The 20,634-nt window shown below is 45.4% G+C and overlaps 3 protein-coding genes and 3 non-coding genes across 11 annotated transcripts in view; 4 read left to right on the forward strand and 2 right to left on the reverse strand.

The window, feature by feature from the left end:
• The first annotated feature begins 548 nt into the window (after positions 1-548).
• On the forward strand, positions 549-620 carry TRNAP-AGG (transfer RNA proline (anticodon AGG)). The gene has a single exon. It is a non-coding gene; the product is annotated as a tRNA-Pro (tRNA).
• A 178-nt stretch (positions 621-798) lies between these two features.
• TRNAP-AGG (transfer RNA proline (anticodon AGG)) lies at positions 799-870 on the reverse strand. The gene has a single exon. It is a non-coding gene; the product is annotated as a tRNA-Pro (tRNA).
• A 209-nt stretch (positions 871-1,079) lies between these two features.
• On the forward strand, positions 1,080-1,151 carry TRNAP-AGG (transfer RNA proline (anticodon AGG)). Its single transcript has one exon. It is a non-coding gene; the product is annotated as a tRNA-Pro (tRNA).
• Positions 1,152-1,179: 28 nt separating this feature from the next.
• osp (myosin phosphatase Rho interacting protein outspread) overlaps positions 1,180-20,634 on the reverse strand; it is a 92,096-nt gene continuing 72,641 nt past the window's right edge. For 3 of the 6 annotated variants that reach the window (XM_070283934.1, XM_070283945.1, XM_070283939.1), the window contains 8 exons: positions 12,603-12,668; positions 11,551-12,139; positions 4,026-6,688; positions 3,769-3,903; positions 3,565-3,704; positions 3,352-3,501; positions 3,169-3,286; positions 2,277-2,958 (listed from right to left, as the gene is read on the reverse strand). In XM_070283934.1, the coding sequence (XP_070140035.1) occupies positions 2,398-2,958; positions 3,169-3,286; positions 3,352-3,501; positions 3,565-3,704; positions 3,769-3,903; positions 4,026-6,688; positions 11,551-12,139; positions 12,603-12,668 (4,422 nt within the window). In that variant the 3' untranslated portion in view covers positions 2,277-2,397. Of the gene's footprint in view, positions 2,959-3,168; positions 3,287-3,351; positions 3,502-3,564; positions 3,705-3,768; positions 3,904-4,025; positions 6,689-11,550; positions 12,140-12,602; positions 12,669-20,634 lie in introns of all 6 variants that reach the window. The other 3 variants (XM_017170691.2, XM_017170690.2, XM_070283948.1) reach the window with 2 other exon arrangements.
• Adh (Alcohol dehydrogenase) lies at positions 16,056-17,756 on the forward strand. Its single transcript, XM_017170695.3, has 4 exons — positions 16,056-16,178; positions 16,674-16,800; positions 16,855-17,259; positions 17,327-17,756. Exons 2-4 carry the CDS (start codon positions 16,702-16,704, stop codon positions 17,591-17,593), a joined length of 771 nt encoding a protein of 256 aa, XP_017026184.1. The 5' UTR covers positions 16,056-16,178; positions 16,674-16,701; the 3' UTR covers positions 17,594-17,756.
• Adhr (Adh-related) lies at positions 17,836-19,009 on the forward strand. Its single transcript, XM_017170694.3, has 3 exons — positions 17,836-17,958; positions 18,203-18,607; positions 18,668-19,009. Exons 1-3 carry the CDS (start codon positions 17,863-17,865, stop codon positions 18,983-18,985), a joined length of 819 nt encoding a protein of 272 aa, XP_017026183.1. The 5' UTR covers positions 17,836-17,862; the 3' UTR covers positions 18,986-19,009.

Below are 20,634 nucleotides of genomic sequence, written 5' to 3' on the forward strand. Positions count from 1 at the left end.
ATCGTTGCAATCGTAAAGGCTCCAACCAGAAAAGGCAATAGGTCTAGAAGGAAAAAACGCATTACAGATCCCACAATTCCCGGGAAAAACTCCATAACACAGCTAGCTGAGACGAGGCGACGCATTCTGCATTTTAAGATCGAGCCAAAGGGTTTTTGTCGCACGTACCCAAGGGAACGTTAGTTGACATATAAGGCCGCGGACTGTGTGTCTTATGCCAGCTGCATCTACAGTTCATTCTCCCTTGCCTTTTTTGTGGCAGCCACTCTGATGCGCCAGACTGCATGGAACCGAGCCAGAGTCCCCCGATGTCCGAATGCGCTCATTTATTCAGACACTCTTTTTGCCCGCTGCAGCAGAAATTACTGGAAATGGCATGTAATGAGTCGAGAATCTTTATCTCGCAGATGTATCTGCGCTCTTGCGTTCTGCTCGCGTCTTCGGTTTTCCAGGAAAGCTTCACGCCTCTTAGGGCAAAAGCTTTATTTGCACTTGCGCATGGAATGGCTGCAATAAGAAAACGTATTTTTATCGCGGTGCAGTCAACTGGCTCGTTGGTCTAGGGGTATGATTTCCGCTTAGGGTGCGGGAGGTCCCGGGTTCAAATCCCGGACGAGCCCAAGAGAAAGTAATTTTTTTTAGTGTTTTTATTTATAAATCTGTAAAAATTGCATTTAGATATTTGTTTTTTAAAATACAATCCATACAGATCAAAAGATATGGGGACTATATTATAATAGTTATAAAACATTTATTAAGCCTTAAAAAAATTGAGCAAATAAAAATAATACCTTTCTTGGGCTCGTCCGGGATTTGAACCCGGGACCTCCCGCACCCTAAGCGGAAATCATACCCCTAGACCAACGAGCCGATTGATCGAGACCGAAAAATAGGCCTCCAAGTGAAACTGCACTACAAGGTTATTCATAATATCTTACAGTGGCTTATGCTTTCAATGCAAATGGATGGTAAACATTTAAATAACTGGTTTAGGCTATTTTTAAAGCTTATTGCAGTATAAGAGACGTGGCTGCGCTGCAGGTATCTCATGAAGGCATTTGGACAGTCAGACCGCAACTGGCTCGTTGGTCTAGGGGTATGATTTCCGCTTAGGGTGCGGGAGGTCCCGGGTTCAAATCCCGGACGAGCCCAAGTCAAAACAACTTTTTTGATATTTTTTTCAAATTATAAACATTGCTTACATCATTTTTTATTTTTGTTGCACAAATAACGACTTACGGGTAAATAATATTAACATTTGTTGTTTTGCCCCACTTATTAGGTAAGATTAAAATTGCATAAGATATATGATTAATACCAATGTTTAACAAAACAAAAATATAATTGGATGATTTGTTGTTTCTCAATTGTATTTTCTTTATGTGTAATGCATTTACAAGTATGTAAGCAGAAACAATTTCGATACAAGTAATACAAGCGAAATAAGAAACTGAAACAAACCAACAAATAAAAAAAAAGTTGCATTGGCAACTTAGACTTAATTTGCTCGCGTTCTTGCTTCAAAGAAGTCCGACCTAACAACTACGTAAACATAAATAAATGACACATTTTGTGGACATAGAGAATTAGGTAAACGTACAATAGAATAACATACGATACAATGATAGAATAGATGATAAATACATAAATTTGGCCCAAAATTCTTGCTTGTTATGTTGCTTTGTTGCGCAGTTGCTGCTGCTGCTACGACTGCTGATGCTGCCGTTGTTGCTGTTCTTGTTGGGGTTAGTTTTCTCATTGCTCGACGTCCCTTCCAGTTTATCCCTGGAGGGGGGTGAACAGTCGTTGTTAGCTTAACTCCATCTCCACCTCCCTTTCTCCGCGTGAAGCTCATCAAGTCTTGCTCCTCATCGTCTACATCACCAACATCATCATCATCATCATCGTTGTGTATGCTCGTCAACCAGTTTTGCGCTCGGTTAGAGAATTGCTGATATTTGCTTTTCGGGATTTTGGTTGATTGGTTATTAATATATTTTTAAATATTTATAATTATTTATTTATTTATTATTAGCACTAATTATTCTTTGGTTGTTCCACTGGTTTTGTTTGTTGTTTGCTTGCTCTTGGTTATTGCATTTTTTGCTTTCCATTTTTCGATTTTATCTTCGATTTGTTCATTGTGCTTTTTCATTTGGGAGTTGTTGCTGTTGCTGAATGTTAATAACGGCAGCCGTTTTAAACAATTCCTTGTGACTGGGCTTATTTGGATAGGTTGTTGGCGGCGCTGTCGTGGTTAGTTCTGATGATGCTGGTGATGCCTGGTGAGCAGTGGATTTTCGCAAACTCTTGCCAAAGGTGGAGCTGCCTCTCAGACCTGCAACGAGTCCCGAAAAGCAAAAGAGAAAAGAAAAGGCCAAATCAAAAATTAGTTTGTCACGCATTTATCGCTTGCAGGTCGCAGTGGAAGCCAAACAAATGTTGGGTAAAGGCCAAAACAGATATGTGTGTGTTTACTTCGAGTCGAGAACAACACTGAGAGTGTGCCAGGAGGTGGGATGTACAGAAAGACAGAATCAGAGACAGTCGTGATGATGTGTAGAACATAGAGAGAGAGTGCGCTGCCCCAGGAGAAAAGAGTGGTTCGAAAATTGCTTTGCGTTTACCTTGGAAGCTCAAACGATTCTGATAGATGGCGAATATATCGAAGGGCCTGTAGCATGGCTCGTAGCCAGCCTCGGGCCCATCGAGATCTCGGCCGGGACTCTGATCAGAAGCGTTTGCGGCAGACACGGGGGAACAGTTTAGCATATGGGAGGGTATCACGAGGAGGCTTTGCTGCATTTTCACGGGTGGCGCTCGCGATGAGTCGACGGCGGGTTCTGTGTCTGTATCTGAATCGGGATCGGGATTGGACTCTGTGTCGCTTGAGGGCGCTGATGCGGCTGCTACGGTTGTGGTTCTGGTTGCTGTTTTACCCACTATTTGAGGTGCAGGCTTGGGTGGTTGTTTGTAGTTGTAGTGTGTGGTGATTGTTTTGTTTTTGTTTTGTTTTGTTTTTCGTTTTAAGATAGTGTGGAAGATGGTAACAAAGTGGATTAGTTTGTTGTCTGCTGTTTGTGGTGATTAGTGTTAGTCACAATTCGTACAAATTATTTGGTCTAGTGTTAAGAGAGCGTTTGCATTGGTTTCATTTTCGATTCTTACCTCGCTATCCTCACAATTATTGGCACCCTCTCTGGAGTCGGTAGTCAGGCCTTGGACAAAGTGGACGTCACTCGCCGGGTCATCGGAGGAGGCCAGGTGAGCACGAAATTGCTGATTCCTTTGGGTAATATATATATAACAAGTGTGAAAATAAATAACAAAGGCTCCTATTTAGTGCCCTACCTTAGTTCCAATTGCTGCATCTGCTGAAAGTGTCTCAGTTTGCTATTTGCCATATGCAATTTCTCCTCCAAGGCGGCATTCTCCACACACTTGATGGAGTACTTCTCAGAAAATGACAGAATTTCCAGGCGTAGTTCCTCGAGATCCTCCCTTAATTGGTTAAATAGTGTCATGAATATTTTTGTTAGAAATATCAGCAGTGATTTTACTTACTCCTTCAGCTTGGCTCCATCGCCCCGCATGTGCTCGCCCCTCTGGACCTGGCGGAGGAACTCTTGTTTGAAACGTGCCACCTCCCTCTGCACTTCGCTCTGGTGCGCCTTACGCATGGCATCCAGAGCTGCCAAAGTGGCCTGTGAGTTTATATAAAGGCAATCAGCAATTGGGTATAAGTTGAATGGGTCCTGAGACTCTAACCTGAGTTTCCTCGGCCAAGGCGGTTTCCTTCTCGGCCAGTAAACGCTCAATCTCTAGCTTGTGTTTCTGCTCCAGGTCACAGGTGAGTCGACGATGCGATGTCTCCATTGCACTCAAGCCCTTCTCGCAGAGCGTCTTAAGAGAAAAAAATGCAGGTTGTAATTATGATTAAGAGATTAAATAATAACAATTATGATTAACATTCTAAAGAACTCAACTTAATTTCCTTTTAATTTCAATTGTTGCTAAATACATACTCTTAGCTGCTCGATTTCGGTCTGGTACCGCTTGCGAAAGCTCAGCTCGTCAGCGACGTTGGTGTGCTCATTGTGGTAGACTTCCCTCAGGCACTCCAGCTGCTTCCCGTGCTCCCGCTCCAGCAGCTCCAGTCGTTTCTCCAGGCGTCGGCAGCGCTCCTGCTGTCTGCCCAGCTCCTCGCTAAGTTCCCTGCGCTGTTGCACGAGTAGCTCCTGCTCATGCTCCTGACTGGCGCACTTCTCCAGAGCCTGGGCCAGGTCACTCTCCCGCTGCTCCAGCAGCTGCTCGCTTCTCTGCAAATCCGTCTCGGTTTGCTGCTGCAGGGCGGAGAGCTTCTCCACCCGCTGCCGCAGGTCGCAGCACTTGTGGCACGCATCCTGAAGGCAGGTAAGCTCCATCTGCTCACTAACCATCACGCAGGTCTCCGCCAGAGCCCGTTCCAGCTGTCTGAGACCGTCCTTACGGTCGTTTATGGGGGAGACGGAGCGACGAGACCTTTGGCCTGCCCGTATCTGCTGCAGTTGGGACAGGCTCTGCTCCAGGCGCTCCTTGCTGCCCAAGAGCACGTGCTCCAGGCTGTGCAGGCGCTGTAGGAGGTGGGCATTCAGGGGCGACTGACTGCTGGACTCGCTGCTGGAGGATTCGGGAGGTGTGCCCTCCTTTCTGTCCACCGTTTCCTTCTGCAGCTCGCTCAGCTTTAGTTCCAGTTGCTCCTTCCCCTTCAGGGAAAGCGAGCGGCGCCGCTCAGACTTGGCCAACTTCTGTTTGAGACCTCGCACCTGGCGCTCGGAGCTGCTGTACTTCAATGTCAGATCCTGAATCCGGGCAGCCATCAATTGCAGCTGGGCTCCATCCTCGTGCTGTCGCCTCTCCAGCTTTTGTTGCAGAGCGGCCTGCGCCAGTTCCAGGGCATCGTATTGATTTTGAGACTGCTTTAGCTCTCGCTTCATGGCCCGGATCTCATTGACCGCCTTCTCGAACCGGGATCTCAGCTCATTGTACTCCTCGGCAAGCGAGTCGCGTTGCAGGCAGTAGGGATCGATGTCGCTGATGGTGGTCAGGTCGCTGAGCGAGTCCATGCGCTTGATTTTGTGACGCTGCAGGTTGCTTAGACCGCCGCCGCTGTTGTCCTGCGCCTTGAGCTCCCTTAGACGCTTGTACAGGCCCTCGTTCTCCTCGATGCCTTGGGCCAGGCGGTCCTCCAACTGCTTAATCTGGCACTGGCTCTCCGACAGCTGTAGGCTCAGGTTGTGCATCAGGTCGGAGGCACTCTGTTTTGCTAGACTTAGCTCGCTGTTCAGTTGCTGCTGCTGCTCCTGCAGGCGGGCGGTCAGCTGCTGCTCGGTTCTTTGGAGGGTGGCCAGGAGCTCCGACATGCGGGCCTCCCGCAGAGAGGCTTCCGCACGAAGTGTCTCGCACTGCTGCTTGAGCTCCCGGCTCTCGGATGGCTGCAGCTCCTCTGGCACCACCAGCAGGGGCAGCTCATCGCTGGCCACACTGTCCACCGTACTGCGCCGGGAGCTGGGCGGTGAGCTCCGGCTCCGCTTGTGCAAACTGGCCAGGCTGCGGTTGCGAAGGCAACTTCTTAGTACTGGCGGCGATGGGGACAATGGCGATCCCCAGTCCAAGCTGTCTCTTCTGCCGCCCTCCGAGGCCGTTCTGTACTCTTCATCCGAAGAAAAGTGTGGACCGATCGGCGTGCCAGGAGTGACGGGACTGGAGGTTGGTTGCTGCATCTGGGCCTTGATAAAGTCCTGTTCAATGTCCGTTGGCTGGGGCGGCGTCTCCAGCAGAGGCAGACCGGCGGCACTCCTCAGAACTGCCAGCCAACTGTTCCTCGAACTGGGCGACAAGCTGGCCAAGAGCAAGCGCTGCTTGTCCCAGGTTGTCAGCTGGAAGGCGTGCTGCTTACTCGCCGCAGGCTCAGCTACAACGCTGGTCAAGCTATTGACGTCCAGGACGCCGTCGAGCACTCCACGCTCTTCGCACAAGGGATCCCGGTAGTAGAAGAGTGCTGCTCCGCTGAGGGTGAACCAGTGCTTTGACCACTCGCCCGTGCGATTATCCTGCTTCATGAGCCAACCCTTCTTAGCATTCAGGGACTCCTCTGCGGTGGCCTTGGCAGGAGGCTTGCCCTGACCCGAGGAGACCTTACCGCCTGCCTTGCCCACCGATCGGAGCTCATCTGTCTTGGCCATGTAGTTAACGCACAGCTCGTCCAGATTGCATCCGCCATCGGGGTCGCCCCTCTCGTGCTGGTAGTGTTTCGGCGACTTCAGGTGCAACTGCAGCCTGGCAGTGGGCTTCGCCTTATCCCCCTGCTCCATGACCGTGGGAATCTTTTTGACTATGGCCGATACAATCGCTGGCGTGGAGTTGGCTGCCAGGGGCAGGGACTTTGGTCGTTCAGTGGCCGTGCTCGGGGTCTTGTTGCTGACTTTGTTGGAGGACACCTGGAAGTCTGTCTCATCCCGCGATGATTGGTACTGGCTATGGTGGCTGAAGTGGTGCTGATGCTGGTTGTTCAGGGCATTGTTCACCGCCGTGGACCAGCGTTTGTTCTGCTGTTGGCTCAAGTTCGTGATTGTGTTGGCGATGTCCTTGATCGTCTTTTCATCGCGCCGAATGTCCTCGATCAGGAGGCAGGTGGTGGGCTGGGAAACTGAAAAGGAAATACACAATTATTAATTTCGCTCGAGGAATGATAAATAAGTAGACATTTTAAATGAGTTTCTAGCTTAAGAATGATTTCTCCAATCAAATATTAATATAATTATTAAAACCTTCAACTACAGAGAGATCCTGTGGACAGATATTTAGGTAATTCCCTTCTTCTACGTTGCCCTACTTCTCAATTAAATATTGTGATATATGAGCAACTTGGCCATTTCATTTGGTCGGCTGGCTGAGATCTTCTACCTAAGCAAACCATATCAATGGCATTGACTGAAATTAACTTAGACAGGGGATCGTGGAGAATGGCGGATTGAGGAATGGAAGGAGAGATCTCCCCCAGCCTCTAACAATATTTATGCCCAGCAAGGGCCATAAAACGCGCCGAGAAAGCCAAGTTATGTGCGCGCAAATATAATAAAATTATTAAAACACACGGTAAGGGGATCCGAGGGATCGCGATAAGCCCGCCCGGCCAAAGCGATCCTGAGAGCTCGCCGGAGTGCCATAATTTTATAAACACCCGAACAAGTCGAGGACAAACCATCGGAGACGAACCAGACGGACGAGAGGCAGCTCCTTCGAGTTGTCCCATAAAATATGTGATTACAAAATATATATTTAGACGGGAGTGAGTTTTGTGCTCGCGAGTCGCGACCTGTTCCAGGCTGCCGCCACCTTTGTGTTTATTATGATTATGATACAAATTTCCGACTGGTCATAAAATCGAGCGAGCGGACCGGGACTGGGCCGCAGACTGGAATTCAGGCTGGGACGGGACGGGACTAAATCCCAGACCAAGACCCCGAGTGCACATCAATTCGTTCAGTTGAACAGGTTGGTCGCTTTTCGGCTGCTCAGCGGCGTTTATCTTGATTATTGAGCTGTTGCGAAAAGCGAATGGAGGTGGACCAGCAGCCTCTGAACTTCGGCTGGGCGAGCGAGCATCAGTAATAGCTTCAGCTACAGCTTCAGCTGCAGATCCGGCCAAGACTCTGTCAGAAACGGGGTCGGGGAGTGACTGACTGACTAACTGACTCACCGAGCAGGTTCAAGGTTACTGTGCTAACTGCGGAAGGGGAGGTTACTGGGACTGGGACTGGGACTGCGCCTGGGAGACGGCAATGGGCAGGGGTATGCCTTTAATTGGTCGACTTGTCGGTCCATCGCACAAAGAGCCAAAGAGACTGACCGGACCAAAGTGGCTCCGGCAACGATTCCTCGATTATGGTTCGGGGCTGGGACTATGTCAGCAATGGAATTTATAATGCTTATGATATTACACATAGTCGACAAGGGACAGGGCATAAGGACATCAAGTTTATGGAGCTGTAAGGGAGTTGATGAGCTCAACCTCAAATTTAAATGTTTCAAAAAGATTGTTAGAGAAGAAGGAAAATAAAATAAATCCTATACTGATGTTAAACAATATTAAATTCTTATGAGTCTGCCCAAGGATCCTTTCAGGTTACAGGTAATTTCTTATTCGATGCCCCGCTCTTGTTCTTTCCCCCTTGCTGCTTTATTATCTTGGGCTCTTTGTCTCGTTTTTTATATATATATATATATTTTTTTTGTTGCCTGCCCTTGATGTGTTTTGCACCATTTAATATTTATTGTGGCTTTTACTACGAACTTTCAAGTTCAAGATCAAATCGGCGAGCAGGGAGTCCGAGCAGGACGCGTAAGGTGCTAAGTGTAATTAAGTTGATAAAAACTGTGTTCGCAGATACATGGGCTGGCAAGTGGCTTGATGCCGCAGCTGATGCAGAGAGGTCTATAATTATGGTTACTTGCTGAGAACCCCAAGGAACACAGACAATGTATGTACGCTGGCAGGAGATATTGAACCGAAGGATTTTTACAATTGTCTCCGCTGTGGTGGGGGTATCCCTTTCCATTCTTTAATTAACAGCATTTGATTAATTACGGCCACAATTAACCGCTCTTAGAACAACCCACTCAATCACGGTCTGCCGCTCCCCTCGTGGCCAAACTCCGCCTTGGACGTAATAAATAATCAAATTGCCAGTTGATTTACCTGCTCCGCTCTGCCTTTTGGGCGAACGAAAGCGAAAATTGCCTTTGGATTGGAATCGCTTCGGCCCTCCTGCCCTGCCCTGGGGCCCCCTCACACGATGACTTTGAAAAATTTCTAACTGGCCGTGCACGGTCCCTCGATGCCCCGCCACCCCTGATCCCTGATTATATAAAAAAAAATAAGAAAGAAAGAAGAAAAATCCTGCCAGACCAGACCCATGTATGTTGCATAAATTTCGCTCGCAAGTCGTTACACTTATGAATATTGATTGGTTATTGGCGGAGGCTGTGGCGGCTGCTCCTACAGCTCCTCTAGATGGTGGTGGTGGTGCTCTCGAGCCTCGTAAATCGCACAACCTGCATCGTTAGCTGCTGGGACGCCTTCTTCACTTTTTTTTTTTGCCTGTCCTATGCTGTCATTTTGCATTTGCACAGAAGTTGTCCGGCCTCAATGAAGCTGGATCCACTGGTACCGCCTCTAGACACGTTTGTTAAAATGGCCAGAGAGCCATGTGGGGCTCATAATGAGGTTCCTCAATAGAAAGATAATGAATTCAAGGGAGAACTAATGGCTCTCCCAACACAGTTGGCAAGGGGTGTAATTAGCGAGTGATATAGTGTAAAGGTTATGCACCAATAAAATATCTTTACGAGTCAGTTAATAATATTAAGATTGTTAGAGTTTTATTCAGGGATCTCGTAGACTTTCAAAGCTATATTCGTTTTTCATAAGGATTCTGTTATAACCGAGGCCTTTCAACATCTAAAGAGTTTTTTACTGGCTAATATAATCCCAAGCAATTCCATCTTTTACTTCTATTAATAAACCTTTTATTAAAACCAAATAAAGTCTTAACTATTGTTGCAACCTTAGGTAAGTAAAATCCCAGGCTTTAACAATTTAATTTCAGTGCAGTTGATTCACAGATAAAGCAACTACTTTGTTGCAATCATAAGTAGTTACTTCTGCTCTTCTTGTGGGCATCTGCAATTTGTCATTGTAATACAATCTTGCATTTAATTCTTGGGCAACTTTCAGCAGCTCGTTGGCTTGCAATGGGCCCTGGGTTGATGCTTTTATTGTTGGTCTGGGCCTTCTGGGGGGACTTTTTCGGGCGTTTAATAGCCGGTTACTGGGCTACTTGAAAGGGAGCTGTATTTCGTCACCTCTTCCGAGAGGCTGTTGCAATTTCTAAATCTATCCACTGATCGGGGCCTTTCCACGCTCCACTCCACGAGATTTATTTGCACTGTAATTATTCACTTTGCCGTAAAACTTTGCCCATTACAAGCAGCCAGGTACAGCAGGCAGCCCATGCATGGAGGGACGCCGACTGGGACTCATCTCCAGAGGGGCTTATCTTGTAGCGCTGACTTGGTAAATATTTCAACTGGCCCCTGCCTGACATTGGACAGCCGACGGCTATTAGGTGTAGACAGTTTATAATCTTTGTCGTTGTGCATTTTAAGTCTTTCGCTCCGTCCGTGGCCTAACGCCCATTCTGAAAGTGCCCGCTCCCTGCGCGGCGACCAATGAATTGCCTCATTTGCCGCACAATTTTCCTTATTGATGGAAAATAATTAGTCTGTGTCAGCACCAGAAATGCCCTAGAGTCCTGGTAACTGATCTCTCCCTGGACTCTCTGGACCCATTACACCGAAACTGTGTATCGCTAATCGAAAAAGGTGTCAAGTGTGAGTGTAAAAACCGGACACTGGTGTGCTTCCACAAGCGAGACATTTCCCGGGAAATGTTATGTGTAGTTGTAATGATTTCCCTTGGAGGCAAATGTTTCTGAATTACATTCTCTTTAAATCTGTTGGTATTTCTGTAGGTGAGTAGCTATATTCCATAGGTTTCCATAAGTTTACTGCTACCACGAGCCTGTGAAGGTGCGTTGTTAATGCAGGCTTTCAGTTTCGTGGTCCCAACAATTTGAACTGGCTCACGTACTTATTTAACTGGCGATTTATCAACTGAATAATGCCATTTGATGTGGATGCTGAGTCTTGAATTTGTAACTATAAGCGGAGATCCGGGCGAAGGGCCAGTGTGAGTGCTGTGCTCCTCAGTCCGGGCACTATACCCCTTGGATACGTCGTTGATGGGCACAGCAACGGATCTGAGGGCAGACACACTATAATTTAAGCGTGAATATCATTTTTCCATGAACAAGTATCCTGCAGCAATGTATGTGAGAACATTCACAGTAACTGCAATTACCGACCCACCAACCGATCCAGCGCAGCGGAGCAGATCCACTTGGGTCTGCTGGGATCTAAAGGAAATTTATGAGGCCTACCATTATACGATCTTAAGTAGTGGAGGGGATTCTCCTCCCGACAAGCCCTGCCGCCGCTGCTGCTGCACGTTGTGTTTGTGTGAATTCAAGGTTAATTTCGTGGCTGTGGCCTTAACTAGCTACACGCACTGCGACGATCCCCCATCTCCATCTCGCATCCCCTGTATCCCTGTAATCCTTCAGTCTGCCCCTGTCTCTGTCTGTCCGAGGGCTGAGGTTGATAATTTTGATTGCTGCGAGCCATAAATGATCATAAAAATTATAGCAGCCGATACGAGCTCGGAACGGAACGCAGCCCAACACAATGGAAAGGATGAACTGCACTAAATTCGCGAAAAAATGCAGGGTAAGAAATGGGTTTTGCTGGAAAGGTACATTATGTTTAATAATAAATAATAATAATAAATGGTTAACTCATATTTCCTACGTTCTTCAAACATTTTTAGATCTATTAAGTGTCATTCCAACATTTTTTAAATTAATTTATTCCAGAAGTTTTGTCACTCACCTCGATTTGTAATCTCGTTGCCCGCATTTCGATTGTTTTCGTCCTGTCCGCTTAAGCAGCTGGTTGTGCTGGCGGCACTCGTCTTCCTTGGCAAATCCTCATCGTCCTCCTCATCATCTTCGACATCCTCACCCGTTTCCACGCCGTCGTCCTCTTCGTCATCAGCGAGAGAAGTCTGTGTGGTGGTCAAAGCCGCTGAGCATGTCTTCGTGGTACTGGGGCCCAGATCCAGAGTGCTAAGCAGGTTGCCCGCCGACTGCGAGGACGTCAGCGTGTCCTTGTGATAAGAGCTGTGCCGATTGCCCAGCTTCGTCGCGAGCGTCAGTTCGCTGTTGCCCGCCTGACGCAGGCTGCCCACAACCTGGCCACCAGGCAGGGTGGCGCTGCGCTTGTGGCGGCCCTTCGACTTCGGAAACGCCGCCAGGATGTTGAGCCACCATTGAGACTCCTCCGAACTGGTTCCCTTCACGAAGGTCACGCGTTCCGGGGCAGCTATGGCGATTGAGTTGGGATGACCCGTCACCTCCACGGCGCTGGTCACTTCCAGCACTTTGGTCATATCAATGCAGGCCTGCGGTATGGTTTCGGGCTGTAGGAAAAGGATGCAGAAATGAATAAGAAATAAATTAATATAAAATATTAAATATGATCAAAATATATATACCCTGAGAAAGTGTACAAAAATTTGGATCGTCTTCAATAATTTAAAAACAAAGCTTTTATATGGTTTAGTTTCGAACCCCGTAAGAGTACAAAAATCTAAAGCACACAAGTATTAAGCTCTAATGTTTTTCCGCCAGCCGATAAGATATGGTCACCTACAATATATATATTTACTAGTTTCAAGAGCAAGGCCATAATCGAGGTCCTAATATTTTTAAAGTCTGTTATCTCGACTATTCACTCAGATCTAATGAACTTTTTATTATTGTTTGTTATCAAGACAGAACAATTTCATAGAAAATGCGCATAAATAATAATAATAAAACAAAACAAAAAAAGCATTTCTGTATATTTACTATATTATATTTACAATTAAAGAAAGTACTTACATAGTCATCCACAGAATACGTTAGCTCGCCATCGTCATAGAGAACAAACCATCGTCTTTGCCAGCGCTGAAGATTCAGATAAAATGAAATTGTATTAATTATAAATACAATATTAAATATAAAAAAATTATTTAAATTTTTGACATACATCAACTTATATGATATATCAATAAATCATATAAATACGTCGACTGATCTCTTCCCAATAAACCAAAATTTTCATTGTCGTCTGCAATTTGAAATGAGAAAGGTGGGGCCGAGAAATCTGAAGGGAGACTAGAGATTGGGGTAAATAATGTTCAACGCCCCCGACAAAAATCATAATTCCATTATAATTCGTTCTTTCATATATTTTCTGCTGTTGTCATTCCCATGAAAGGTAACCCAGCTCCAGCTCCAAGTCCGAGACACCGACACCGACGCCTTCGCATCGGCACTGATTCGGTGTGGATCTGGATGTGGATCTGAATCTGGATCTGATTCTGATTGTTATTGTTAGTTGCCAGAGTCATAACAAACGTGCCTCGGCAAAAGCAGCGTGTAGGACTCAACGTGTGCCTGATATTTATGCAAATTACTAAAAGTCAAAGCAAATTAAGCTCAACCTTCAGCGAAGATGACGTTGAAATCTGAGGCAGGCAACTGGCTAGTTGCCCTCGCACCTTCTCAAAGTTAAGGTTTTTTATACCACATCCAATAATGGGACGGGCGATCGGGGGGAGTTCATGTGGACTGGCGAGGTGTGTCGAGCGCATTATTTATAAGGCCTAGAAGAAGCCAACTAGCACACGAATAATCAAGCCGCAGCACAATTTTCCGATTTGCGATCCAGTTCTTGACTTATTTTTTCATTCCTCTTCTCCCTGCGGTTTTTAACGATTGAATTCATAAATATTGAAGTGAGTCTAGAGATGCTGGAAGTGAGAAAAATGAAAGGTGCAAAATACAAGTTGTCATCTTTTCCTTATTTCTTGTCATAATTATAAACTACCATGAATATTTGTCCCTCTCATTTTAAATATTAGAGGTAAAAATCTGTGAGTTCCCAATTATTTATAAGAATTCCCACAACAATTGCAATCTAGACTAGGAAACTTTTGTGCGGTTTGTTAGGAGAGACCCGAAAGTAAAGTCAAGCGTAAAGCGAAACCCGATCGTCTCTTTGGAAAGATTTTCTGATTTGAATTACGTCAACGACTGCTGATTTTCTTCGTTTTCCCTTTGTGTTAGATCGACATGAGTCAAATGGGTCAAACTGTGGAATAGTACAGTAAATTAGATTACTTCTGCATGTAGATGCAATGGAAACCACGCCCCAAATATGCACATAGAACGTGTCTAGAGTTCCGTGCCCCAAACACTCCCTGGAATTCCCATTTCTCACATTCGCCCTAGTATAGCCGAGGTAAGCCGCTTATACGGCATCGTTTAGAAGCCCCAGTTTCATTCATTCGCTGCGGAAAGACAATGGCACTAGCTTAATTAGTTGGAGGAACGACATCTCAATGTTCGCCAGCGTCTACTTAAGGGGACCTCAGTGAGTGTGAGTGTATGTGCGCGGGGCAAGAGCTGGCGCAAATCGGTTTTGACAGGTACTCGTACGTCATTACCTCAGGAGAGGTTGAATGTCACCGGCAGCATGCCATGGGGGCCAAGCCGATAAGGGGCTCGCTGGGCACCTTATAGAGTACATTGAGAAAAAAACATAACAATCTATACAGTTCAGTAGGAAAATGCTTGTATATTAGTGTCATGTGAATAATCTGTAATTTCCCCCAGTGTAGCTCGTTCTGCCTCCAAATAATTGAAAGACGTTCGCCGTCCGACGATAAGGAAAATAGTAGCCCAGACCACCCCAGGCCAGACCATATCAGATTAACGTCTGGAGGCGCGAATAGTCATACGATGTTGCTGTTATTGCCCCCTTTGCCGTTGCCAGGGCAGCAGAGCAACCCGTTTGATTAGTGGGTCACTCGGAAAATTAGCTATCGATTGCTGGAAGATTTCAAATTGAAAGAAGCTATCAGCAGCATTTCGTAGCATGCATTCTGCGTGTGGTCGAGATAAGGCATAGCATATTACGAATTAAATAATAAAAATAATAAAAAATTTAATTATAAAATACGGACAGAGCAAATTGAGAAATAAACTAACATAATAAGCATAATTTTGATTCTAGAAATCACAGTTTTACGCTCCAAATACTTATAAATATATTTGTTTTAGGATCTGTCGCAGATCTAGGCTGAAATTGAGGTGTGAGTGTGTTTCATTCTACTTCATTAAACGGGTTAAAGAATTTTTTATGCAAATTAAAAGCTCATTCTTCCGCATACTTATCTCTTTCGCACTCATCACACGTTCCATCGTTTTGCGGGATAAACAAATTTAACCCACTTGAGACAATCCAAGGCGAAATCGATTACATTATCCTATATATTATTCTTAGGAGAAAAAAAAAACTAACGAAATAGAGACTACATTTTAAGTTTTCAAAATGCAAACCAAGGAATTTTATAAAGTTTTTAAAATGAAAAAGAATTCAGTTAACTTAGTAAAGGGGAATATTTTCTAAATTTAAAGATGAGGAAATAAGTTAAACGAGGCTAAAATTCCAAGTACATAGATTAAGAATTACTTTTAAGCAACATAATTAAAGCATTTACTATTCAAACATGGGTTAACTTTTAGCTGCACTTGCTATCTTTTATGGGCACTGGAAACCGCTATTCCAGATTCCAGCTCGGCCGCAGAGTGGGCTTGGTCGCTGCGCAGACCTGTGGACAAGCGGGCATGCTAATGAGCTGTTTTAGGGGGCGTGTTGTTCTGCCGGCTTTCCAACTTTTCCAGATTGATTCTACGCCGCCTTCGTCTTACGCCGCGCCCCATGAGGCTCTCGATTCCGAGAGGTACACGTATGCAAATTAAGCTGAAGTTCAATTGCGACAAAAGCAACAATGCAGGCTACAATTCTGCTGCCTGGCTTGACATTCACCCAAGGTTAAAGCTCTTACTATCCTCACTGACTGGGTTTGCACTGAGGAAAATAATACCAAGAATACTTGACATTACTATTTAATTGAATATGATCCGTCAAAGTTGAGCACTATTATAGAAAGCTTTGCAGACAAGTCGATCTAGACTAGATCATCAGACTAATCGAAATTAGAAGATAATACCAAATAAATTATTAAGTCCTTCTAAAATATACTAATATTTTTTTGCTGATTAGCAATATATCTTTATTAATGGCTTCATTTATTGCTCCATTTCTCGCTTCAGTTATTCTTTCAGTGTACTTACTGGTGCTCTTTTTTCTATTGGCGCTCGCCATTTATTTGAAGATCATTTGTTTACTTATTTCTATTGCATTTTACATATTACAAATTATGGCAGCGCCGCTGCTGCAGGCGTCGGCGTAGCCGTTGACGTCGACTGCCACCTACAGACGGAAGAGTATTTAAGGCCGAGCAAATGTCGAAGGCGGCGATTATTGTCTCAGTGCAGTGGTCAGTTGCAGTTGTACAGGCCGGCTAACGGAGAAGTGCATTTCTTGAAATTTTCTCAATTGATCAAGTAAGTAATAATACTAGAAATTGTATTAACTTATTAAACTTATTAAACTTATTAAACTTATTAAATTAAATAAGTAGTTTGTACTACGACTGTTAGCTAACGTCTATATTTAGACACTTTAACATAGACTGTTAACTTGGGTCTTTCCTTTGCGGGCTATCTTGAACGCGCAGCGCGTGTAGACTATGACAGCGATGCCCAGACCAGCAGTAATTTTCCAAACTTCGCCTAATTTATACAAATATACAAACAGAATGCTAATCTCGAAAGAGCTTGGCCGGCATACGATGCCAAACAAAAACAAACCGAAGTGTGCCGAAACTTAAAAAAAAAACAAACCGGGAGCCGGCAGTTCACGTAGCTCATCACGTAATGCGAGATAATGCAAAAGCTCGACGTTAGGAAAGCTCGGAGGGGGCAATCGTCTTCCTATAAATACGGGAGGGAGCTCTGCTGGAAATCAACAAGTAACCAAACCCTCCTTCCATCAAACAGATCGAAAGAGCGAGCCAAAGGAGTCACCATGTCGACGACACTCACCAACAAGAACGTCATTTTCGTGGCCGGTCTGGGCGGCATTGGCCTGGACACCAGCAAGGAGCTGGTCAAGCGGGACCTAAAGGTAACTAATAGCCAGAACCAATAGCCCCGTCGCTACAATATCTTGTCCTTCCAGAACCTTGTGATCCTGGACCGCATTGACAACCCGGCGGCCATTGCCGAGCTGAAGGCAATCAATCCGAAGGTGACCGTCACCTTCTACCCATACGATGTGACCGTGCCGATTGCCGAGACCACCAAGCTGCTGAAGACCATCTTTGCCAAGCTCAAGACCGTGGACATTCTGATCAACGGAGCTGGCATCCTGGACGACCATCAGATTGAGCGCACCATTGCAGTTAACTACACGGGTCTGGTCAATACGACGACGGCCATCCTGGACTTCTGGGACAAGCGCAAGGGCGGACCGGGCGGCATTATCTGCAACATTGGATCGGTGACGGGCTTTAATGCCATCTACCAGGTGCCCGTCTACTCCGGCACCAAGGCCGCCGTGGTCAACTTCACCAGCTCCCTGGCGGTAAGTGCTTCAACCGAGTTGGTGTCCTGGGTTTAGGTTTAATATTTATACCATGTATAATCCACAGAAACTGGCCCCCATTACTGGTGTGACCGCTTACACCGTGAACCCCGGCATCACCCGCACCACTCTCGTGCATAAGTTCAACTCCTGGCTGGATGTGGAGCCCCAGGTGGCCGAGAAGCTGCTGGCGCATCCCACCCAGGCCTCTCAGGCCTGCGCCGAGAACTTTGTCAAGGCCATCGAGCTGAATAAGAACGGTGCCATCTGGAAGCTGGACTTGGGTACCCTGGAGCCCATCCAGTGGACCAAGCACTGGGACTCTGGCATCTAATCACCCCCGCAAGCAACACTCTAGTTCATAAGGTTCTGCGAACCGCTCGATATTCACGCATAGCAAAAAGGCTGATCGCTGCACACTCACATCTCCCCAAATACGATAATAGAACTCATGAAACAGCACCAAGTTATAATAAAATTGAGAAATGCAAAACAAATGATAAGCGAAGAAAATTAATTAAAATAGATAAAGGGGAGCGGCTGCTCAGGAATGGCAGACCTGCCAGTCAGTCGTAAAACAGAAGTCGAGGAAAGCGGAAAAGAATGTTCGATTTGACGGGCAAGCATGTCTGCTATGTCGCGGACTGTGGCGGCATTGCACTGGAGACCAGCAAGGTTCTCATGACCAAGAACATAGCGGTGAGTGAGCGGGAAGCTGGGCGCTGCTCGGTCTTAGTCTTCTGTATTTCCACCCAAACTAGTTCAGCTAGTCGCTGTCGAAACTAATTAAGTTAATGAGTTTTTCATGTTTGTTTCTCAAGCTAGTTTTTTTTTGTGCTGTAATTAGGTTTATGTTTCAGGCTGCATTAGATTTAGTTGAAGGATTAAAAACTTTCGCTTATCGGGCTATTCTAAAATGTAAATCCTAACGCTGTTCCCCCAGAAACTGGCCATATTGCAGAGCACAGAGAATCCCCAGGCCATCGCCCAGCTTCAAGCCATTAAGCCGAGCACTCAGATATTTTTTTGGACCTACGATGTGACCATGGCCAGGGAGGAAATGAAAAAGTATTTCGATGAAGTGATGGTGCAAATGGACTACATCGATGTCTTGATAAACGGAGCCACTTTGTGCGATGAGAACGACATTGATGCCACCATCCACACGAATCTAACGGGAATGATGAACACGGTGGCCACTGTTCTGCCCTATATGGACAGAAAAATGGGCGGATCTGGAGGATTAATAGTGAATGTTACATCAGTTATTGGCTTGGACCCATCTCCGGTATTTTGTGCCTACAGTGCTTCGAAATTCGGAGTCATTGGCTTCACCAGAAGTCTAGCGGTGAGTATAATCAACTTGTACTCAATATATTCTTTTGAGTATCCTTATTATTCCCTGCAGGACCCACTGTACTATTCCCAAAACGGAGTGGCTGTCATGGCTGTTTGCTGTGGCCCCACCAGAGTTTTTGTAGACCGCGAGCTAAAGGCCTTCCTGGAATATGGCCAGTCCTTTGCCGATCGCCTGCGCCACGCCCCCTGCCAGTCGACTGCCATTTGTGGCCAGAACATTGTCAATGCCATCGAGCGATCCGAGAATGGTCGAATATGGATTGCCGATAAGGGCGGACTGGAGCTGGTCAAGTTGCACTGGTACTGGCATATGGCCGATCAGTTCGTCAACTATATGCAGAGCAACGACGAAGAAGAGCACGATTGACTGCGAGTGAAATAAAGCGAAAAGTGTCACCAAAAGTAGACTCGTTTTTTTTTCTGTGCGATTATATGTAGATTAGGGTCCGATCTCATATGGGGGAGGTGTGAATGAATAATGACGAATATCAGTGTGCCTAAAAGTATGCCTTCTAGTTGAGCTGGCGACATAATTAGATTAGAAACGATTAACGAAAAGTATGATATGTAAAAAAATGTGGAAAACATCATAAGCTCTGATATATCAAAATTTTGAATATTAAATATCAAGATATCAAATCTTGATAATCAATTAAATATCTATGCAGTATCGTTATAACCACATTTTCTATCATCTCTAAACTGAACTATGCGAATGCAGTGCGAAATTTTACCAGAGCAATGCCGTGCATTGAACTTTGGCACATTTCCAAACGCCAATAGAAACCCAATCGAGCGACCGAGAATTGAATGTGAAAACAAACAAATCTGCCGACACGTCGGCCGGGAATGGATATACACAGAGGTGAGGGAGTAGAAGGGGACTGTACTATATGGTTTGGTAGGGTGAACTGTGGGCACGCCGCCTTGGCATACTTCCAATCTGAGTGCGTTGTCGCTGTCTTCCTCGCAGTGTCTCGGTGCCATGGCTTCCTTCTCGGTCGGGGCCACTTGGATCGTAAAAATCAATAGCTAGCAGACCAAAAAGAGCCACAATAGCATCGGACATTGAGGACCCGACGCAGCGGAATGGAACCGGCGGAATCGCTTCGCATGGAATGCGAATCGTTGGCTTCGACTAGGCTGGGGCCGGGGCCATATCAAACCATTTTTCCAGAGCCTCCTGTCCACTTCCGTTGCCAGCTTGCTTTCCTTTCTGCAGCGCAACTTAATTCCCAAAATCGATTAGTCACTGTAAGCGAACCATGCAATTGTCCAGCATTTTTCATTTATAACTCCTTCTTTTTTTCGTTAAATTTTTCTGGTTTCTTCCTATATTTTTATACGATTTTTTTTTTTGGCGTACGCTTGATTAATTTGTCCTGCTGCCGAGAGCCAAGAGAGAGAGAGGAGGGGACATCTAAAAATGCAGGAAGTAATCGATTGGTTAGGGCACAATCGCCATAATGGGAGGGCACATGAGTCGCAAAAGGGGATAAGTGACTATTTCGATTATTTTACAAGTGTCTTTATAACATGAGAGGTTCAAAATAATCCTTTGTGTTTCTTATTGAATACAATTCCAAGGAGCTTACAAGTGTATGAAACCATTTAACCTACCTACATTTTTAAGGGTATTAAAGCTTCGACTAGTTTGCCATATTTTTACTATGCTGTATCGACCAAAAACATGCAACCGACCGGTTGCCGGCAGTAGGTGGAGATTAATCAAAAAACAAAAAAAAAATGTACTGAATAATGGGGGAAAAAACTGATGCTTTTTAAATGGCAATACGTGCCTGGTCACCAGGTATTTTACTAATTAACCTGACGGATGCACGCCACAGCCGAAGATGATTGTGATTATGCAACTGCATGAAGCGGCACTTTCAGGTTAAGCGATAAGATGTGCAGAAAAACACTTCTAAAAGTCTTAATAGTATTATCAGTAGGAAATTCTTACTTCTAAGAAAAATATTTAAAAGATACTTTGGTAATTATATCTATATACGATCA

Source organism: Drosophila kikkawai, chromosome 2L (assembly GCF_030179895.1).
Source record: "Drosophila kikkawai strain 14028-0561.14 chromosome 2L, DkikHiC1v2, whole genome shotgun sequence".
Classification (NCBI taxonomy): Eukaryota; Metazoa; Arthropoda; class Insecta; order Diptera; family Drosophilidae; genus Drosophila; species Drosophila kikkawai.